This window comes from Aquarana catesbeiana, linkage group LG01 (assembly GCF_042186555.1).
Source record: "Aquarana catesbeiana isolate 2022-GZ linkage group LG01, ASM4218655v1, whole genome shotgun sequence".
Lineage (NCBI taxonomy): Eukaryota > Metazoa > Chordata > Amphibia > Anura > Ranidae > Aquarana > Aquarana catesbeiana.
Window position 1 is genome coordinate 956,365,563 of NC_133324.1, and position 15,600 is coordinate 956,381,162.

A 15,600-nucleotide genomic window follows, 5' to 3' on the forward strand; every position below is an offset into this window, starting at 1 on the left:
AGAATCTGGAGGATTGGAACTAGTTGCAACCCAATGTGTATTGCAGTCCTTTGCCCGGGGACAATTTTTGAATGAAATGATTATTTTTACCCTCCGTTACACACAACTGAACTGGTAACTATTGGATACTGTATATCCTATTTATGTATTGCTATATGTCTTGGCTTTTACATTGGTTTCTGAACTTGATAAAGTTGTAACCTTACTTGATAATTAGATCTAAATATCTAAAGCCATCAAGCTGTACTCCAAGCATTTTAATTGTGTTTGAGCTCTCACTTTAGTGTCCAAACCTTTTCCCCTTTTTTGATTCATATAGATGTGAAGGTCTATTGAGCATTTCATATTTATAGCCATATAACTACAGGTGACATTAATTATATTTGACAAACGTCTAAAGTTTTTCTTAAACAGAAAACACATTTTTGATGTATATGTAACAAGATCTATTTTTTTTTGCTCTCCAGGACACAATGGCCTCCAATGCCCATGATGTGAAACGTGTTTTGGACAGAATGGTCTCCTTCCATTCACAAAGACTACATCAGGTAGACATACGGGAGCACTTCATCATTGTGAAGGAACTTGGAGAAGGAGGCTTTGGAAAAGTATTCCTGGCAAACCACAGGAAAACAGGTCAGTGAATTAATATAATCACAATTTCAACACCTTCTACAAATATTTAAGAAAGCTTCGAATATGAATTCATGTTGGTAAAATTATTTAGGGAACTAAGCATTGGGCTGACTCCTGGGATCAGTTATGCAAATAATAAAATGTCTTGATGGGTACATATCTGTCTGGAGGAACGTGAATACCTAGACAGGCTGTATTTGTATGCAGACTGTCCAAGATCACATGTGGTGCTGATTCTAATGATTTATCCGGGTTCACACTGCCCACAACTTCCAAGTCGGACCCCAGCGCGACTTTAGCACGACTTGCATTGCGACTTATTAAACAGAAGTCAATGCAAGTCATACCAAAGTTGTACCAAAAGTAGTGCAGGAACCTTTTTCTAAGATGGAGAAACTCAAGTTGCATCAATTAGAACAGTTCCATTGCACATAATGGGGTCCAATGTGGCAAGTTATCCAAAGTCGGAGCGACTGTCGCATCAGTTTGAACTTGGCCTAAAGCAAACAGAAATTCAATGAATGAAAGGAACGAGTTAGGTGCCGTCAGGCTGGGGAGGATATGATGCTAATGATGCTAAACATCTTCCAGCCAGGAAATGAGGTTGGCTCTGTCTGGCTTGCTGAAGCTTCTAATGCACATTGTGAGAATTGCAGTGTGCAGTGAAAATGTAGTAAGAAATTTCAGTACAGCAGAGGTTCCTGTACAACTGTCTGCTGATTGCTGGTAAAGCTGAAGTTTAGCTTTAAATGCAGCATAATACATTCTCAACTCGGAAGCAGCAGATCTTATTACAATGTTTGAGATTTTCAAATGAACATAAAAAAATTGCCAGCGAAAATTCTCTTTATTCTTAATCTAACTTGATTTTTTTTTTTTTCACAGGTCGAAAAATGGCTTTGAAAGTTATGGATAAAAGTAGAACCAGCCGGGAGTCTTTCCTACGGGAGTTCACCATTTCATTCCTACTTTCTTCTCATCCCAACATCATCGGATGCTGTGAGATCATCTTCACCACCTTCAACTGCTTTGTCTTTACCCAGGAACTGGCACCTCTTGGTGATATGTTCTCTCTGATTGTACCAAATGTAAGTATGTTAAGATATAAGTAACTCTATACAAAACTTGGAAAAACATATTTGGTCATAAAGTATGAGGAGTTAACAGTTAAACCTCATTGCAGTCCTTTTGGGGAAATTTCCCTTCAATTTTTGTGCCAGAGATTGCAACAGGAAGTGAGAGGAAGCTCTCTTGGTTGACATTAGTACAGGTGTCCATGTTGGAGGATTTACACTTACCTTTTGTTCTGACAACTCCCACAGTTTGTATGATTGGTGGTCCCCAGGACAGTTGATGAAAGTGTATATGGGGCAGGTATATACATACTGTACATATGGCAATATAATCCATCTCTAGTCTAAAACTTAAGAAAAAGTATGGTTATACATATACCTTAACTGTTTCTGGATATGTATTCTGAATTTCTTCTCATATTCTCTCTATTGTATTTAACATCTAAAGTATTTTTTTGTTAACAAACGTCTTAGTTATTTTATTTTCTCTTTATAGGTGGGAATTCCAGAAGATGTGGTAAAGAGATGTGCTGTTCAGATCTCCAATGCTCTGCAATTCATAGTGGAGAAAGGACTAGTACACCTCGATGTGAAGCCAGACAATGTTTTAGTGTTTGATCAGGAGTGCCATTCCATTAAGCACACAGACTTTGGCCTGGCTAAGGTCACAGGGACAGTGATTAGATCCAAGTGTGGCAGCAAACCCTACAGAGCTCCAGAGATGTATGAAATTGCCCCTCCAGATGGACTGGCTGTAGATGGTAGCCTTGATGTGTGGGCGTTTGGTGTCGCCATCTATGTTCTGGTCACGGGGGAGTTTCCATGGCAGGACACCCTCCCTGATGATGAAGAATTTAAAAGTTTTGTTGTCTGGCAGAAGAATTTTGAGGTGGATAATCCTCCTGAAGCATGGAGAGAAGTTACCACTGGGATACGAAGGATGTTTATTCATCTGTTGGCCATTGACTCTACTAAAAGAAGTCAGAGTGCAGAAGTCCTAAAATACATGGGTGAAATCTGGAAAGAAGAAACCCCAGAAAAGGATGAGGATCCCATCGAAAACAGTTCTTTCAAACATTCTTTTTTTTTAATCAAAGCTTTATTTGTTGGTGCAGCAAATAATCATATAGGTATATAGCAAACATTGACAGGGCCAAATACAGTAACAATCTGTCAAAAACGTACTATACATATCTTCAAATGTGACCATATATGTGGCAATGCACCATTACATAACTGTTAAAGGAAACTTTTAGCACTTGGTTGTACAACCTGAAAATCAGGACACAGTCTTTTTTCTTTTTGCGAACAGATTTTGCTAAACCAAGTATCTACCATAACAAAAATGAAATGTTTAACTGTTTTCTCCTCCCTTCTCCCCCAACCCCTCCTCTCCATTTACTTTTCGCATTTTTACAGTCGCAATAGTCTATCCATTACTAGCTGTTGGGGGGGGGGGGGGGGCAAGAGCCGGATCAGCCAGCCAAGGCTGGCAGATAGTTTCAAATGTGGGCATGACATTCCTATGACAATAGGCCAGTTGTTCCCTAATCAGGAGTGAGTTTACATATACAATCCATTGTTTCCCTGTAGGTACAGTAGGTGCCACCCAATGTCTAGCTATAAGCTTTCTAGCTAGGTTTAGTAGTCTAGTAATCATAATGTACATTTCCCTCTGACAAATCTCCTCATCAATCGCTCCCAATAGACATAACAGAGGGGTGGGGGGGCACCAGTACCTGTGCCAGCCGGGAGATATTCTGTGTGACCTCAGCCCAATACCTGTTGAGCTTTGGACATCGCCACAGCATGTGAAAGAAATCATCTTGCTGTGTTTTACATTTTGGACATAGGGGTGAATCCCTCAGGCCCATGTATATAGTTTCATTGGCGTCCGGTTCTATGCAGATTAAACAGTTGCCTATGGGAGGCCCAGACAGAAACCATAGGGATTGATTCCAATGCCATGTCCTATTGATCACCACCAATGTCCGTGACCCATTTAGCTCTACATTTCAACGAGGCATGGTCCTGGGTGGAAGACAACAGTACTGAGTACATTTTTTGAAATCTGCCCCTTCCTGGCGTTCGCTTGAAGTAGCTCCATTAGGTGCGGGGGTGAAGTCGCAGTCAGGGAGGTTATCTGTCCCTGAGCCTGCAAAGCATGTCAGAGTTGGAGATATTGATAAAAACATCTAGTGGAGAGTGTAAATTCTGAGCAAAGTTGTGCAAAAGATTTCAATACATTCCCTGCTTATATCTGTGAAAAAAAGTGAAAAAAAAAATATATCCCCTTGCGTTTCCATAGGGCGGATCACTCCAGTTTATTAAGTTCTGGGTATCTTGGATTGTTCCACAGAGGGGTGAATTCCCAGGGGGCCCTCGACCCTCAGTGCCTCTCGGGCCTCCTCCCACACTTTTCTAAGGAGGGCAGGCTGGGAAGATCCATTTCCAAATCAGAGCTGGCTTTCAAATCTGGGTTGTCTCGGGTTACTAACCGTACAATAGGATCATCTAAGGCATTATCTCTTCCCCACCCCGTGATCTGCTGCATTTGGGAGGCCAGAACATATAGTTTGGGATGTGGTACCACCAGGCCTCCTCTATCCTTACTATATTGTAGAGTATTTAAATTGATTCTAGCTCCTTTCCGCTTCCAGACGAGATCCCGCATCTGGGTATCCACTCTTTTGAACCATTAGAGATCCACATAGGGGAGTTCTGAGAGATATAAAGCAATTGTGGGGCCCAGATCATTTTTATTAAGTTCACTCTCCCTACCACCGACAGGGGAAGCTTGCACCAGCTAAGGTATTTTTCCCTCTGTTTATCTAACAAGGGTCCCAAATTTGATTCTAGGTAGCTAGAAGTGTCTGCCAGACACATTAAGGTCACCGAGCTGCTTCTGGCAGCAGATACACCACATGTTGAAGTGTCCTTCAGAAAAGGAACGTAACAAAGATAAAATTAGTCTTTTGACCCAGTTCTTGAGAGCCCCCTCCACACACACACACACACACACACACACACACACACACACACACACACACACACACAATTGAACTGAAGGCTAGTGGATATATCCTGTTATTTATGTAATATATGTCTTGGTTTTGCCTTTTTGTTTTTGGTACTTGCTTAAGGTCCTTTAGCTGTACCAAATGCATTTCTGTTGTGTTCAATCTCTATTTAGTGTCCAACATGTATACTTAAATCTTATACATGTAGATATGGAGGTCTATTAGGCATTATGCTTTTATAGTTTTATAACTGCAGATAACAGTATTCATATTTGACACATTTCTGAAGATTCTTTTCAAAGGTTCTTTTTTTGTTTATTAATGTAACAATTTTAATGTTTTGCTCTCCAAAACACTATGGCCTCTGTTGACCATAATGTGGAAGGTCTTCTGGATAGAATGGTCTATTTCTATGCACAAAAACTACAGCAGATCGACTTTGAAGAGTACTTCCTCATTAAGGAGGAGCTTGGAAAAGGCGGCTATGGAAATGTATTCTTGGTGCAGGACAAGGAAACAGGTGAGTGAATTAATCTAGCCGCCATTTCAGTATCCTCTATGAATATGTATATGGATGTAAATTTGATCTGCAAGATAAAGGCTTTTTTCAAGAGGTGGCTAATTGTAGACTTATGCCGCGTACACACGAGCGGACTTTACGGCGGACTTTGCCCGGCGGACTTTTCGTCGGACTTTGTTTGCTCCTTGCGCCGGACTTAAAAACGAACGGACTTGGCCACACACGGTCACTGCAAAAGTCCGCTGGTTTTGAACGCGGTGACGTATAGCACGTACGACGGGACTAGAAAAAGGAAGTCCAAGCCCCACTCCGGCACCCTTTGGGCTCCTTCTGCTAATCTCGTGTTAGTAGAAGTTTGGTTAGAGACGATTCGCGCTTTTCACACTTCAGCTTATTTCGTTCGTTTTCTGCGGTTCAGTTTGTGCTTGTGAGGTTTGTATCTGCTTTTCAGTGCGTGTTGGTCAGTTCGTAACCTGCCTTGCAGGCCGTTCTGCTCCGCTCGTTCCTGATTTTCAGGTCGTTCTTCATAGGCCTTGCTGTTCTTCAGTGCGTTTGTTATAAGTTTGTTTGTTTGAGCAGCCGACCGTTTTGAAGCCATGTCGAGTGGACGTTCTCGTTCTCGAGTTCGTGCTTTGTGGGGACTTGGTGTTGGGGTTAATACTTTGACCTGAGTCCAGTCCATGAACAGGGCGAGGAGGAGTTCATGGACCAAGAATTGGTTGCGCCAGCGTGACCAGTTCTGTCATATGCCTTTGCTCCGTGAGCTCCGTGAGAACAATCCTGATGATCTCAGGAATTTTCTCAGGATGACGGACCCCATCTTTGAGCGTCTGCTGGCTATGCTGACCCCCTATATCAGCAGGCAGGATACCTGCATGAGGCAAGCCATCAGTGCGGAGCAGAGGCTAGTTGCCACGTTACGTTATTTGGCGACAGGGAGAAGTCTTCAGGACTTAAAGTTCTCGACAGGCATCTCCCCCCAGGCTCTGGGGATCATAATCCCAGAGACCTGTTCTGCTATTATTCAGGTCCTGCAGAAGGAATATATGAAGGTAAGTTTTATCCTTTAACATTACATGATATGTATTAAATGTTTTTTGATGTATTGTAGAACTGTCCTCTTTACCTAATTGCCATGCTTTCAATCTGCTGTGAATGTCCCCTTTATCTTTGTGAATGCCTATTTTAATAATTTATTGCCCTATACATGCATAATTTTTTTCATTAACCTCCCCACCATGCAATGCTGGGTGCATTTTTATCTCTAGACTATAGTCCATTGAACAATGTATATTGTCTGCTCCATTGTCTTGTTTGTCCCTCCCCCACCCCACTAATGTTTCAGCCAGTCAGGTGTGTTTGTTAACCTAATTAGAACCCCTCCCCCACATTCAAATGTATCAATGGGTCATCATAGGGGGTGATTAATCTTATAAGTGTGCCTTATGTTTTTCAACATTTCAATTACAAACACACATATTCATAATATTTGACTGCTGTTGTTTACTAATGTTTTGGTGTAATCTGAAATAAAATTTTTGTTATTAAAGTCCTTATCTTTTTTTTTTTGCACTCCACAGTTTCCTACAAGTCCACAGGAATGGCAGACTGTGGCCTCCCAGTTCGCTGACCGTTGGGACTTTCCCAACTGTGTAGGGGCGATTGACGGGAAGCATGTCCGGATTGTGCCACCACCACATTCGGGGTCTTATTTCTTAAACTACAAGGGGTTCCATAGTGTAGTTTTGATGGCGGTGGTCTCGGCACATTTGGAGTTTATGTTTGTGGATGTGGGGAAGAACGGCCGGATGTCTGATGGAGGAGTCTTTGCACAGACCGAGCTGTGCCATCGTCTCCAGACCGGTGGCCTGGAATTGCCACCTGATGACGATAATGTGGATGGACTCCCCTCAGTTTTTATTGCTGATGAAGCATTTGCTCTCTGTGAGAACTTGATGAGGCCGTTCCCCCAAAGGACACTCACCCCTGAGAGGAGGGTATTTAATTATCGGCTGGCCAGAGCAAGAAGGGTTGTGGAGAATGCCTTTGGTATTCTGGCCAGCCGGTTCCGTATCTTCCTTACGGCTATTAATTTGGCGGACTATAAAATCAACCACGTCATCCTTGCTTGCTGCATCTTGCATAATTTTTTAAGGAGACATTCAGCTACATATCTATCCTCTGTTGGGCCTGAGCCCAGACTGGAAGAGTCTAGTAGCACTTTCACAGGCCTAGAAATTGGGCGTATTGGCTTGGCCCCCCGAACCGCACGTCAAGTGCGTGACCGTTATGTCAATTATTTTAATGGTCGGGGGGCCATTGCTATTCAGCAACAGCTGTAAGTTTATATCAAAAATAAAAAAGAAAATTGGTTTATCTAAATATCTTGTTTTTATTGTTGTTTACCTTTAAGTTATGTCTGTCTCCTAGTGCACTTGTAGTAGTGTCAAGTGCGTTTCGCTTTAGTTAATCAGGCCCACAAAAACAACCCCGAAATTTTGACTTCAAGAAACAGCCACACACATTGTATAGTGTAAAAAATTTTACTTGGTGCACATTGAAAGGTGCATTTTTTACCATATTTTTGTTTTTTGTTTTTTTTTTTCAAAAATATTTTACGTTGTGTAAAAAAATACTATTTTAGTAAATTATTCAAGCCATTTTTTCTCACAAATATAGACCTTTATCTAACAAGATTTACATACACAACAGTGTTTTTAGAAACAAAATTTAGAATATAAATGAACTTACAAAGTTCAACAATATTTCGAGAACGGTGCATGTAATGTCACCCTTGGAAATTGTTCATTTATAAGATGCTCAAAATTGAGCTTTAAGAAAGGGTCAAGTCAACATGTGCTATCTCCTATCATGGGAGAGCAATGTACGTGTTTTGTGTGTGCAATCCCATTTTTGGTTCCTCTCACCACCAAAGAATTTTCAGGATGAAGGGTTTGCAAACACAAAACAAGTACATTGCTAACCCATGATGGAAGATAGCACATGATGACACACCGTGTGCATCACACATTTTAAATTTGGGTATACCCCCAAAATATTCCAAAAATTTTTGATAACAAAATAACTTCACAAGGAAATGAAGAACATGATTGATGTTTTTAGGCCAAACGTGATTATATTCGGCCCAAAACATCAATCATGTTCTTCATTTCCTGTTGCATGGAGTCCAGGCGAAGTTTCATGCTGTGAATTTGTTCACGCATTTGATCTATGTGGCCATTCCACAGCATAATCTGGCCAATTAATCTTTGTGCACTGTCTGTGGTGAAGTGCTCTGCCGCTTGGCCTTCCACAACCAGAAACTCACCTAAAACGAGTGAATAAAAACAAGGTTTACAATATGCACGCCAAAATACAGTAAAACTGAAGCTGGGGTGTCAGTCACTCACTTGGTGGGCTTGAAACCTCGCACACTTCCTCCACCTCTCCTTCCTCAAGGTCGTCGGGTGGGCGTGGTCTTGGGCTGGGGCTTGGGGTAGGTTCGGCCTCAGGCTGGTGACTTGGGGGGGTCCTGAGATCCTTGGACTGTTGTCTGAGTCTTTTCTCCCCTATGAGATTAGAAAAAAAGGTATAGTTAAAAAACAATGATCTTTTATGTTTTAATAAATAAAGTAGAACGTTGGTTAATATTTTTTGGAAATTTTCACAGATGCTGACACCTCAATGATCTCCTATGTGTATTACCCCTCAAAAATTTCGTTATGGTCACATAGTACACTAGAAAATGCATTTCCTTAGCAAAATGCGTGGGAATGCTGAATAGCTACATGGCTAAAATGACCGCCATCAAAACTGCCCCATCATATTCCTCTATTATAAATCAGTACATGGTGTGTCTGTCCCCTCCCCCTGGGCTCTGTAATCAGAGCTGAGATGCTCCAGCCACCTCCCCCCTGTGTATAACAGAAGCTTGGGTAACCATGGCAACAAAACAAACACAGTACACTCTGATTAATGTCTAAAATGTCACGAAATGACCTCTAAACAAAAATCTTTTTCTCCAAAATTTAAAAAAATATCAAACAGAAAGGATATAGCCAGATAGATGAATATTTAGTGAACATTGTAAAGTTTGTTTGGTGTCTCTAGGTGAAAGTATGAAGGACCGGAAACTTTTGGGAGCGGAAGACGAATTTGAGGATTTCAAGCATGCTCCCATTGAATTCAATGTTGAAAAAAGTGAATAAAAAATTATTATTTAAGAAAGTATAAATGTTATTAACAAATTTGAAAATGACCACACATCAGCTAAAAGAGACGAACATTTTAATAGTTGAATGGTTTTAATAGCTGAAAGTATGCAGAAGTTACGCAGAGCCAAAAAACGTACGGAAGAAAAGTCTAAGTAAATTTAGACACAAATAAAATCGAAGAACAATAGTGGGACTGCTAAATCATTCCCACTAACTATAGTGCTCGTGAGTCCAGATGTGGAAACAGCTGCTGTGTCCTGTCCCTACATTACACTGAATCATTTTGAATGAAGCATTATATTTTCAAACACATCTACACCACATCAACTCATTGTGGGAATTCGCAAAATTATCAAGCCATAAATGTATGTCCAACCCTGTCCCATCGTATTTGGCGAAAAAATAACGTCACTTTCTAAAGTATCCGATCTATTCCAAAGAACGGTATTTACGAACGATGCAGAAAAACCGCCAAAAATAAGGATCAGCATGCAAGTTCTGTATCTCAATAGTAAAACACAAGTACTTACTTTTTTTCAAAAGCTTCTTTATTCGCCAATATTGCTCTGGCTCACGACTTTTTATGTCAGACCACCGCTTCCGCAATTGTTCTTTCGAACGTTTTGTCCCAAATTTCTCTTCCAGAGCGGTGACAACTGAGGACATTATTTTGTCCTTTCTCAGATTGGGTCGTGTGTACGGTCCTTTTTTGCCATCGTAGTCCTCCCTTCTTAATATGGACACCATCTCCACCATCTCTCCAAAAGCCATGTTGGTGGCCTTATATCTCCTCCGGGATGTGGATGTTTGGGGCTCCGGGCTTTCCTCCGCGCTACTTGCACTTAATCGCTCCGCCATCTTTTGCTATCTACTCCCACTGCGCAACTTAGAGTGAAGGGGCGGGGCCAAATCGTACTTACGAACGTCAGGGGCGGGCGACGCAGGCGGAGCATGACACATGCGCAGTGTATATAAAGCTAGTACGATGGCCTATGTATGTCCGTGCGGAAGTAGCGAGCGGAACAAACAAAGGTAAGATTAAAGTGTGTGTGTGTGTGTGTGTGTGTGTGTGTGTGTGTGTGTGTGTCCCCTAGATTACAACACAAACTAATCCTGAGATTTGGGACTGACATTTAAGTTTTGATCTCGTGTCTTGTCTTGCAGAAATAATGAATCCCTTTAAAGAGGAAGAGTTTTTGACACATTTCATTGATCTCTATGAGCAGAAGAAAAACCTCTGGGAGGTCAAATACCCCCAATATTATAATCGTGATGTTAGGAAGGCAACACTGGGCACACTTTTAGAGTTTGTGAAGACTCGACTCCCCCAGGCAGACCTCAAGTTTGTGGACAGGAAAATAGGTATCTTGCGTAATATGTATAAGCGGGAACACAGAAAAATCCTGGAGTCGCTGAGATCCGGGGCAGCAGCTGACCAAGTTTATGTACCCAAGTTGTGGTATTACCACAAACTGCAATTCCTGGATGAGCAGACCGAAGCCAGGCAATCCCTTTCCACCCTTCCCTCCAGCCTTCCCTCCACCCTTCCCTCCAGCCTTCCCTCCAGCCTTCCCTCCACCTCCACCCCAGCTGAGGAGTCCCAGGATGAACTGGGCCTTTTCACCATAGATGAAGTGGATGCGCCCAGCTTCAGCCAGGTATACTTTTTTAGAACATTTTGGGATTGTGTAAATGTTATTAATGATGTTAAGGTGTTAATTTTGAAAGTGCTTCATCAAAAATCACTTCTGCACAAAGAGTAATATGTAGACATATCACTAGACGTAACTTCTGATCTTGTTGATCATCTGAAATAATGGTGTGGTGAAATAGATAGCCTTTACTATTTTGTGTAATTATCTTTGAAAGTTAGGAGCTGAAAATTGTGTGTGATTGCATAACCGAAAATTACAACTATGTCCCTTTTTTTTTTACACAGGATGACCTCAGCCAGGAGGAGGCCTTGCCCAGTGGGAGAGAGGAGGAGGCCTTGCCCAGTGGGAGAGAGGAGGAGGCTGTGGCTGGGCCAAGTAGAAGCCGCACAGAGTGTCAGGTGCCTCCCCTCCGCATTCTCCACCAAAGGCCCAGGAGGATGACTGCAACAGAGCAGGAATCCCTAGAGCTCATACGGGAAGCAAGCCGGATCCTGAGCAAACCTCCCAATGCAGAGGAGGCGTATGGCACCTATATAGCCGGCAGATTACAGGAGTTGGAAAAGGGCCAACGCCTCCTCTGTGAGGGTCTATTTTTCCAGGCTTACCAGAAGGGCTTGAGAGGGGAGCTTACTGCTAACACATATATAGCAGATGAAGCCACTCCTACTCCTCCTCCTCCTCCTGCCCCAAGTACACCACCAGAGGCACAACCTCCGAGGAAGGCTGCAGAGAAGCGTGGAGGGAAGGCTGCAGAGAAGCGTGGAGGGAAGGCTACACAGAAGAGTCGAAAGTGATTGCCTGGTTTCTGTCTGGTCTGACTGTGCTCCCTGTGCTCCCTATAGTCGCAAGATACCTATTTTCTTGTCCTGAAACTTGATGTGTGTCCTGGGGGACGAAAGGCTTCCCAGATTCTAAAAGTGTGTCCAGTGTTGCCTTCCTAATTTTTGTGTTTATTAAAAAAATACTTTTGGGTTTACCTTACATTCTTGCCTATGTCTTTGGATTAAAAGACGCCATTTTGTTTGGGAGTAGGCAGGTACAGGTCGAAAAGACTATGGGGTTGATTTTAGAAAAGCAAATATTCTGTGCACTTTGCAGAGGGCAGTTGCCCTCTGCAAGTGCAATTGCTCCAGAGCATCAGAAATTAGTTAAAAGCTTGACTTTGCAAAGAGTACCCAATCCTGTGCAAGTAAAACCAAAAAAATAACCTTTTTGCTTGCACATGATTGGATGATGGAAGTCAGCAGAGCTGCTTCACATTTAATAAAGCTTGGGAGCAACTGCTCTTGCAGAGGGCAAATGCAATTTCAAAAATGCACAGGCTTTTTACCTTTAGGAAATCAACCCCTATGTGTGTTTTTGTCAAATAAAAAGAATTTATTTTGATTTTACATGATTTTAGGAATCAATCAGCAGAGCTTCCCCCGAATTTAAGCTCTTGCCCTCAGTTTTTATGCGACTGCACTTCCAACAAGTGCACTTGGTGTGCAATTTCTCAAGTGAACGTTTCACTTGATATTCTTAAATGATTTAAGCCTTTTGTCAAAAACAAGCTCGGGGGAAGCTCTGCTGATTTTTTCAGAAAAACATGTCAAATAAAAATTAATTGTTTTGGTTTGGGCTTCCTTGCATGTGCCCCTCGGATCCACAGCGAACGCACTTCAAAATGCTCTTTATGTGGAATTATATGTATAATTAGCAATTGGAGTGAAAAATGATTTTGCATTTGTTAAATACACCCCCCTATGTCTAATGAACAAGGGACAACAACCTCATTAAGGTTCTTTAAAACAACACAAAATATGAATGTTAATTGTGGTAACTTGAAAATACACACCAAAAATGTGGTTAGCATTTAACACACATTGTAAAATAGCTAAAGTGTTGAAATAAAAAAAAAAAAAAAAAAAAATATTTTACAATTAAAAATTTATGGAGATCTGGCTGTTACAAAATATTATATTAGTCATGGCAGGAGGATAAATCACGAAGAAAGAAGTTTGTGAGAACTCTGTGTGAATATAAAGCAGAAAAACAACTTCATTCCTCTCGCATTATCAATCCTAAAAAAAGGCTGTATTAAAAGACGACAGAAGAGGAATGTGCTAGCTTCAAGACGAAGGCTAGTTTTACCAGACCGAGCGCTTCCGTCTTGTAATTGCTTCAGAGCATGCGTCAGTTTGAGTTCGTCGGACTAGCACACAGACGATCGGTTTGTCCGCTAGAAAGAAGAGTCCGTCGGATAAATTTTAAACAAGTTTCAAATCTAATTCCGTCCAACTTTTTAGAAAACAAAGTCCGCTGGAGCCCACACACATCGAATTGTCCGACGAAATCCAGTCCGCTGGGCAAAGTCCGCCGTAAAGTCCGCTCGTGTGTACGCGGCATTACTCTAAAATAGAAGGAGCATTATAGTACAATCACAATAAAGAATAGCAGGTAAATGCATTGAGCAAATATGGCCCAATACATACATTTATTACATCTCTATAAATAGAAAATGTTGTTTCAAATATTAATGTTGGAAAAATGATTTAGAGATCTAAGCATTGGGCGTTATACAAAATGAGATATTGATATTGATCACATGTAATGTTGAGTCCAATGAATAAAAGGAAGGGACTAGCAACAGTCAGGCTGGGGATGATACCATTGCTAATGATGCTGGATGTCCTCTAGTCAGGAAATGACATGGACTCTATCTGGAGAGGTTCCTGTACAGGTGAGTGCTGGTAAGGCTGAAGTTTAGCTTTAAATGTGAATTATACATTCGCAATCTGGGAGGAGCATATCTTAATAAAATGTTGGGTATTGTCAAGTTAAAAACATACAGAAATTACCAATTGAACATTTCTAGTTCTTGATCAAAGTTATTTCATTTTTTTCACAGGTCAAAAAATGGCAATGAAAGTCATGGATAAGGACAGAACCAGTCAGTGGTCTTTTCTCCATGAATTCAGCATTTCATTCTTACTGTCTCCTCACCAAAAGTATCATCGGATGTTTTGGCTTCTTCTTCTCCACCACTGACTACTTTGTCTTTCCCCAGGAACTGGTACCTGTTGGAGATCGGTTCTCCATGATCTCTCCAAACGTAAGTACATTAAGTTTTAGGTATGGCCATTTCTTTATTTAATCCTTAAAAAACCAGGAGTTAAAACAAATATTTTGAATTTCCCATTATTTCTTTAAATGTCTTGGTAACCAATGTTCATTAAGACAAAGCAAATCTCCCTGGGGGTGACACGTTCAACAATAAAATCTATCCCTAGCCTAAAATAAATAAATACAATACTTTATGGCCATACATATATGCTTTAACTGAATCTTTAGTTATCCTTATATTCTCCCCTACTGTATTTAACATCTATTATGTTTTTGAACTTGTTCTAGGTGGGAATTCCAGAAGACGCAGTAAAGGTGTGTGCTGTGCAGATCTCCAGTGCTCTGGAATTCATATCGGAGAAAGGACTTGTACACATGGACCTCAAGCCAGAAAATGTTCTGGTGTTTGACCAGGACTACTATTGCATTAAGATCACAGACTTTGGCCTCACTAAGGTCACAGGGAAAGTGATTAGAGCAAGGTGTGGAAGCAAATCCTACATGGTCCCAGAGTTTAACCTGACCATTTCAGATGGACTGGTTGTAGATGGCAGCCTTGACGTGTGGGTGTTTGGTGTCATCATCTACTGCCTAGTCACAGGAGAGTTTCCATGGCAGGTGGCCATGCTTGATGATGAAACATATAAACAGTATGTTGACTGGCAAAATGATTTCCGGGAGGTTAATCCTCCAGAAACATGGAAAAAGGTTCCTGCTGGGATACAAAGAATAATGTTTATTGATCTTTTGGCAATTGATCGCACCAAAAGAAATAAAACTTTGGAAGTCTTGAAATACCTGAGTGAAAGCTGGAAAGAAGAAACTCCAGAGTTGACTTTAATACAAGAGGAGGGGGATTCCATTGAAAGGATTTCTTCTGTTGAGTCTGAGGCAACATCTGCTTCCCACCTGAACACGTCACAGAGCAGTGTTTCCATCTCATCATCTATCAGCTCCTTGTCTTACCTTCTGACCACAAACAATTCTGGATCTCAGTCTGAGATCTTTCAAGAGCCACAGAAGGACATGTCAGAGGCACTGATTATGTTTCATGATGAATTTTCCTTACATATTAGTGCAGAGGTAGACATTGGGTAACCAAGAATTGGTGAGTGATGGCGCGCCTGAAACATCATCACATAGGATCAACTTTTCTCAGGTATGTGACTTTCTTGGGGAATCTCTAAAGAAATTTACTCCACCACAACATTATTGATAGTGTAATAGCACATCTATCATCCACCCATTAAACTATTGCGAACATGGCACCGACACATTTTATGCATACATACTTTGTGTTATGCGTTCTTCCCTTTCATCTCAGAAAGTTGGGAGGTATGCCAATGACACATATAACTTTTGTAAGCCATCATCAGA

At 41.3% G+C, this 15,600-nt stretch overlaps 2 protein-coding genes across 2 annotated transcripts; both read left to right on the forward strand.

Moving 5' to 3' along the window:
- Positions 1-473: 473 nt before the first annotated feature.
- Positions 474-2,847, forward strand: LOC141128447 (serine/threonine-protein kinase SBK1-like). Its single transcript, XM_073615742.1, has 3 exons — positions 474-636; positions 1,522-1,724; positions 2,206-2,847. Exons 1-3 carry the CDS (start codon positions 474-476, stop codon positions 2,845-2,847), a joined length of 1,008 nt encoding a protein of 335 aa, XP_073471843.1.
- A 2,239-nt stretch (positions 2,848-5,086) lies between these two features.
- LOC141128457 (serine/threonine-protein kinase SBK1-like) lies at positions 5,087-15,321 on the forward strand. Its single transcript, XM_073615753.1, has 3 exons — positions 5,087-5,249; positions 14,079-14,212; positions 14,512-15,321. Exons 1-3 carry the CDS (start codon positions 5,087-5,089, stop codon positions 15,319-15,321), a joined length of 1,107 nt encoding a protein of 368 aa, XP_073471854.1.
- The last annotated feature ends 279 nt before the right edge of the window (positions 15,322-15,600 follow it).

What these genes read in the sequence shown, in the direction of transcription:
- LOC141128457 (XM_073615753.1), top strand. Translation starts at nt 5,087, where the DNA reads ATGGCCTCTGTTGACCATAATGTGGAAGGTCTTCTGGATAGAATGGTC. An exon ending in GGTGCAGGACAAGGAAACAG is followed by an intron (nt 5,250 to 14,078) that starts GTGAGTGAATTA and finishes CCATGAATTCAG; the next exon opens with CATTTCATTCTTACTGTCTC. An exon ending in TCTCCATGATCTCTCCAAAC is followed by an intron (nt 14,213 to 14,511) that starts GTAAGTACATTA and finishes AACTTGTTCTAG; the next exon opens with GTGGGAATTCCAGAAGACGC.
- LOC141128447 (XM_073615742.1), top strand. Translation starts at nt 474, where the DNA reads ATGGCCTCCAATGCCCATGATGTGAAACGTGTTTTGGACAGAATGGTC. An exon ending in GGCAAACCACAGGAAAACAG is followed by an intron (nt 637 to 1,521) that starts GTCAGTGAATTA and finishes TTTTTTTCACAG; the next exon opens with GTCGAAAAATGGCTTTGAAA. An exon ending in TCTCTCTGATTGTACCAAAT is followed by an intron (nt 1,725 to 2,205) that starts GTAAGTATGTTA and finishes TTCTCTTTATAG; the next exon opens with GTGGGAATTCCAGAAGATGT.